The sequence below is a fragment of the Echinops telfairi genome, unplaced genomic scaffold (genome assembly GCF_000313985.2).
Source record: "Echinops telfairi isolate 266 unplaced genomic scaffold, ASM31398v2 ScPeMD7_23;HRSCAF=83, whole genome shotgun sequence".
NCBI lineage: Eukaryota > Metazoa > Chordata > Mammalia > Afrosoricida > Tenrecidae > Echinops > Echinops telfairi.
Window position 1 is genome coordinate 11,836,522 of NW_022103920.1, and position 6,825 is coordinate 11,843,346.

The 6,825-nt window shown below is 44.7% G+C and overlaps 1 protein-coding gene across 1 annotated transcript in view; it reads right to left on the reverse strand.

The window, feature by feature from the left end:
* The window catches only part of EXOC4 (exocyst complex component 4), a 767,286-nt gene that overhangs the window by 159,004 nt on the left and 601,457 nt on the right, over positions 1 to 6,825 (reverse strand). Inside the window, exon 10 of the mRNA XM_045288923.1 lies at positions 6,546 to 6,682. Coding sequence (XP_045144858.1) covers positions 6,546 to 6,682 — 137 coding nt within the window. The remainder of the gene's footprint in view (positions 1 to 6,545; positions 6,683 to 6,825) is intronic.

Consider the following 6,825-nt stretch of genomic DNA (forward strand, 5'->3'; position numbering starts at 1 on the left):
TTTTTTTTGGCCAATCTTTGTCAACAACCCAAAGCAATGGTGATTACTGAGAAGAGTCCCTCGGTGATGCACATGGTGAATTGGCTTGGTTAGGGAGCCTCCAAAGAAAGGTCTGGTGATCCAATTCAACCAAATCAGCTGTGGAAAACCTTCCAGGGCATGGTTCTACTCTGGCACCCATGAGGGCACTATGAGTTATAACTGGCTTGATGGCAACTGGTTATGTCCCACGAAGTCGTAGCACACAGGAGAGATTGGTTTGCTGTATGGACAAAATGGCGAAATGTAAATGGCAGAGGGTAGGCATTGGGCGCCTAATCCCAAGGTGGGTGGTTCAAACTGATGAAGGAATCTGCCCCCATAACGATTTACAAAGCCTCGAAAGCCCTATAGAAGGTCACTGTGAGTTTGGGTCTACTCGATGAAGTGAGTTCAGTTATTTCGGGTTATATGAAAGGTCGTCCTGGTGACCCAAACCCTCCATGCTTCTGCCTCAAGCTGCTGGTCCTGCACCACCCTCACCCTGGCTCCTATATGTGAGCCCGCTGCTGCAGCCATGGTGTCAGTCCATCTCGCAAGGGCCTTCCTCTCCTTCGCTGCCCCTCTGCTTTAACAAGTATGATGTCCTTCTGCAGGGACTGGTCTCTTCTGACAACATGCCCAGAGTGTCACCGTTCTTGCTTCTAAGGAACCCTCTGGCCCTACTTCTTCCAAGGCAGACCAGTTTGTCCTCGTGGCAGTCCATGTACCTGCGATATCTTCTCCAGCACCACAATTCAAATGTATCGATTCTTCTTTGGTCTTTCTTATTCAATGTCCAACTTTCTCATGCCTGCTGCACCCAATTTAAACAGGCAATCTCCGCCTTAACTCCAGTTCCTGCACCTTGACACATTCCTTTTCTCTGTAGTACTTTTTACCTTTTAACAGTCTATGTGATATTTGTATTTATTTGCTATCTCTTTTCTACCATCCCTAACAGATTGTAAGCCCTATAAGAGCAGGGATTTTGTTTACCTTTCCACAAGTCTACAAGTCCTCTTAGGTACACCTCAATACATATTGTGGAATGAATGAGATTCAAGGTGCCAAGTAAATAAATTGCGCCCCCTGCCCCCCGCCCCTTAAGCATCTTTATTTACATCATACTTCCTAAATCCTAACTATGAAACTGAAGGGTACAAGGAATTTAAAGGGCAGAAATGACAATTACAGCCAGAATGGGTTACATAGGTGGTTGTGGGGTACATTTCAAGAAAAGAAAAGTCGATACATTGTCATTTCAACTTTGCCCACTATTTACGACTAACGCTTTTCTAGAATTATGCATTGTATAATTTTGTTCTTTTTAAGAACAGTCTTACTGATATGTACTTGAATTGTGGTGCATGAATAAACTCCTTTACGGAGGGCGTACACAACTATGCCAATCACTGCTGTCACAGAGAATTCTGACAGACCTTAGGGAAGGGTCTTGGGGCCCTACGTCCTTCAGAGCGTAAGCACAGGCTCACAGGGCCCCTCCAGAAGATCTAGGCGTGCCCTGGCAGGCAGGAACAAGGCCTGCCAATGGCGCTGCAGGCCTTGCAGAACTGAGAGCGCGTGTGAGCTTGCAAGTAGGGGAACACTGTTGGAAGAGGTGATTCGAGATGGCCTGCGAGGACACAGCAGGAGGAACTCAGAGGAAGAACTCACCAAGAGCAAGCTCCAGACTGGGTTCCTTTCCTAACTGGGGAACTAGCTGATCTATAAGAAGAAAGGGCGAATTTAGCTCTTGGCTGTCTTGACTTTGTTTCCAAGGGTGACAGCTGGAGCAGATGAGCGCTCTTAGGAAGAAGCTGGGCAGATAGGAAGCAGTGGATCCTAAAAGCACTGGTGGAGCAGGGCATTCCTGAACAAGTTCCTGGTGTTGTCCGTGCCAGCCTGTGTGCGTGCCGTCTGAGAAGACAGGCAGGAGGGATTGCTGCTTTAAAAGGAACAGGTCTGGGTAAATACCCCCAGGAATCTAACAATAAAGATCACCTCTAGAGCAGGTGGTGAAAAAGAGGGGGACTCATCAACAGTCTTGGATGAGCTGCACTGTAGTTACCACGGCTAGATTATTCTTTGGAAGCAAGGTTTAAGTCTCACGTACCTTGGACAAGGAGAGACCCACCCTTGGAGAACATCATGCTTAGAAAAGTAGAGAGAGGGTCGGATAAAAGAGGAAGGCTGTCCATGAGGGAGATGGGCACCCTGGCTGCAACAAGGAGCCCAAACACAGGGACCACTGTGAGGATGGTGCGGGGCCAGGCGTTTTGCTCTGTGGACTATGGGATCACTGTAAGACCCCATGATGACTCAAGAGAACCTAACAACAAAGGATCACGAGCAACGGCACCAGGAACTGTAATCATCATCATCATCATCACCATCAAAGTAACAGCCAATCATATTTTGGGAGCTTACCAATATCTAAAATAATTTGAAATGATTGATGTGTTAACTCATTTAATTTTGAAAACAATACTAGAGGGATGGGCTAGTATTATCCTTTTGTGCAGAAAAGGAAAAGAAAGTACAGAGAAGTGGAATAATTTTTTAAGGCCGTGGAACTGGCAGGTGGACAAGTTAGCATTTGAACCTAGGCACCAAGCACGGTTTTTGAACTAAAGCTCAAGTTTATAGAAAGATGAACTTGTGAAGTAATCAGGCATTCTTCAGTATTGATATGAAGTCTCAAGAAGTATGGCCACAACTTTTTCATCTCAGCTCTATCCTATTGAACAGTGCACATGAACTGACAGACTAAAAGGTTGCTTATAAAATTGAGCGTGACATGGAATTTGGAGGAATAGCTAAGATTTTTCTTTTTTTATGACAGAATAAGGATTCAAAAATATCTCAATAGACTGAAATGAGGAGCTAAAAATAACAACACTAAATGTAATGGGTAAGTGCAAGATCTTCAATTTTTAAAAAAATCAGTACAGAGAATGGAACAGAAAACACATGGCTGCATATGAACTCGTTTGCCTTCTTAACATTTCCTGACGCCTGACAGCCAAGCAGTGGCCCAATCTCACCTTCCTGATGCCTCCTAACTTCCTTCCACTTTTTGTGCCAATACTCTAAATCAACGAGTCCTGGTGGTGCAGTGGGTTAAACGTTGGGCTGCTGACAATAAGGTGGGTGGTTCAAGCCCACCAGAATCTCGTTGGGAGGCAGAGGAGGCTGGCTGCTCCCATACAGATGGATCGTCTCCGAAGCCTTAAGGGGGGAGTTCTCCTCTCCTCTACAGGGTTGCTACGAAGTGTTTGACTCAATGGCAGTGGGTTTGGTTTTGGGATTCCCAGAATCCGTTACTCTCTCTCCCTTGTGCTTCCACGCTCTTGCTTTTCCAACCCATCTTCCACGAAGTGCAGACAAATCTACCATTAGCACACCCCTGACCTGGTACTTCCTGTCTCCACATCTTCAATGGCTCCCTGTTACTTAATTGCAAAAGGTCGGTTCCTGAAGCCTGGTGTTCAGGACTTTCATTTCCTGGAACCCCACACCCAGATGTGCCCATCTCCCTGGCATGGCGCTGCTTCTTCCTTTGGCTCCTGGAGTCCATTGACATCCAACTCCTTCTTCAAGGCCTAGTTCATATGCTTCACCACGCATTTCCTACCTCCCTTTCATAATGTCTTTCTCCTGACTTACCCTCGGTACCTCTGTTTTAGTAAGTGCCAGCAGCTGGGTTCAACCTAAAGTGGCCTTTTGCTTATGGCGACATTACTTCTTGTTCACTTGTGAAGATCTGGATTTTTCATTACGTTGAGGTGTAATCCTTACTAAAGGCTGCAGATTTCGATCTCCATCAGTAAGTGTCTCAAGACCGCATTGTCTTTAGCAAGCAGGGTGGTGGCACCTGCATGTTGTGGGTGATTCGTGAGTCTTCTTCCAATCCGGATGCCACATTCTTCTTCACTATATTTCAGCTTCTCTGGTTGTTCACTCAGTATACAGACTGGTGAAAGGATCCAACTCCGATACAGCTTTCTTGATCTTAAACCAGGTCCTACCCCCTTATTCCATTTGAACAACTTGGTCTACGTATAGGTTCGGCGTGAGCACAATTAAGTGTTTGGAATTCCTATTCTTTGCAATGATATCCATAATTTCTTATGACCCACACAGTCCAAATCCCTTTGGGAAACAACACAGGTCAACACCCTTGTGGGATCCTCTGCTTTCGGTCAAGTTTAATCTGATATCAGCAATACATCTATATTATCATCCTTTCTGTTTTAATGATTGCTATAGACGTCCTCCTCCTACTTCTCTGTTTCATGTCCCTCGTGATCCTCCGGAAGAAATGTAAGCCCATTGAAGACAGGGCCCGCGATGGGCTGACTTCTGTGTCCCCACTCACCCACACCATATCTTGGGTCTGACCGTGGCAGAGAGGAGAGACACCCCCCCCACCCCCTGCCAAGAAGCAAAGTCTGGTCCCGACCAGCAGAGTCATGTTTCCGCCAGTGAAATACTGGACTGGGCTTGGGAATCTCCCTCTTGAAGGGTTTTCAGGTATGCAAAGGGTCCAAGTGATTTGGAATCACTCCAGAAAACAAGGACAGGGTCCCATGGAGAAGGGGGGATGACTTCAAAAGAGGAGTCTTCAGATGACAGCTGTTCCACAGAAGCATTCTGTTCTGTGGGCAAAGTGACCTTCCTGTCACCTGACATGTGGAGGGACAGGACAATCACCTGTCAGAGAAGATGATGGCGAGATTACGTGCAATGAATAAAGTGTCAGGCTATTTGAACATAAAAGATTTGTTTCAAAATACTAAGCCCAACAAGAACATCTGAATGTCCTTGGGGAAGAGAGCCCTGAGTCTCTTTTACCTGGTCCTAAACAGGTTCTACACAACTTTCAGTACAATTAATAGCGCTGAGCATTACAATTTGCTAGAAAGTATTGGGTGCCCATAATCAAATGCAAAAGAACAAAGGCAATGCTTGATTTTTTAAAAAAAACTTAAAACTCAATGGATGGGAAAGATAAGGTAAATGTAATGTTAGTGTTTCAAACACAATTAATTAAAAGTACCTATTGAATATTTCATTCTTCATATCTAAAATATGTCATTCGATTTTCTTTCAGTGGACATGACACTGATGCCACCACTTTGGAGTGTGGGCGTGTAAAACTCTAAACACAGCACCTGAGAGCCCAGTAATTCCAATCTTATTCAGCTAACAAAGAATAGTGGCTTTTAACGTGTGAGTGTGTATGTGTGTGTGTGTGTGTGTGTATGTGTGTGATCTCACAAGAACTTGAAAGAGGTGAAAACCAATCATCTCCTTCCACAGTTTTTAAGTTGACAGTTACAATTTTTTGCAGCATTGAGTTAAAACAGTGAAATAATTATTGCACAAAAATTACAAAATACTATTGGAAGTATGTCATTTCCTGAGGTAACGGAGTTCGAGTTTTTGAAATTTTATTGAGACTTATGTATCTGTGGCTGAGATGAGGGCGGTTAAGTGTTAACCCATGTTCCGTTCCTCGGCTGTCATTATTTACTACAGGCATTAACGACTCCACAACACCTAAATTCCCCAGCCTTATTTACATGTTTATTTTTGGGTGACAAAGAGACTCCAATGGGAACAACTTTCTACATGGCAATTCCATGACACTGGTTGCATTCTTCAATTGAATTACCATTCTCACGAGCCTTTCCAAACACTTCCACTGCTACCATCTGAAACGGCGCCCTAAAATTCCTTTCCACTCCTGCTGAGCCGTCTTATCATACACAGCCCTTTGCTATTAGCACTGTTTCCTACTAGTAACTCGGAGAAACTCCAGCGGGACTTCCTCTTCCTTCATCGCCTCCTCCCACGATCAGGCAACTACCTTCATGCTTCCTCACCATCCCCGTGTATTCTCTCCACCTGCACAAACTTCACCCAGCAGCCTGAGGTCTGGAACTCAGCTCACCTGCAACACAATCTCTCCTGACTCCAACTACTTTTTCTCTTGCTCGTGCTTTTTTCTACTCCAAATTGTTTAAGGAGGAGCACCTGATTATGTACTGTGCTCTACCTAGCTCTCTGTAATTACATATCACACATAATTTAGTGTTTCATACATTCTTTTTCCTGCCCTAATTGTTTCATATCGTGTCAGCTAGGCCATAATTTGTTCCTATTATTAACTCTCTATGCACAGTGCAATGCTCTTCTCCACCAGCCAGAGATATTTTTTGAACTCCGAGAAATCACTAACTAAAGGTTTTCAAGTTCATAACAATGATTCTCATTTCCACTCACGTTGAAAACAGGAACTAACCATCCTTTCATGACAGTGGGAAGGTTAGAGATCTAACATCAAGAGGAACATTGTTTATAAGAGCTAAAACGAAATCATACTGCAGATTATTAACACTAGCAGCTTGAAAATGTTTGACTTTTAAGTGTCCTTTAGGAACAGGAGATGGGTGACTATGAAGCCACCATTACCAAGCGAAAGCCATTGGACTCTACTTGGCTCTGCATGGAAGCTCTACCTGTAGGCCAGAGTGCAGGTGTCCTTGTATTCCTGGAGCTTCACGCACACCATGTTGAGGAACTGGTCTGAATATGCGCTCAGGTCGTGCATCAGGTTCATGAGGTCTTGCACCGTCTTCTCCACAATGATTGTGCTCTGGGCAAAAGAGAAAGAGACAAGCACGCAGGCACTGGTGAGCTTGTTGGCTCAGTCACGTGGAAGACAGGGAGGCACAACTGAACAGCTGTCATGACTACAGACACTGGAGCTCTCCTGAGAGGATGGGCCATTTAAAAATA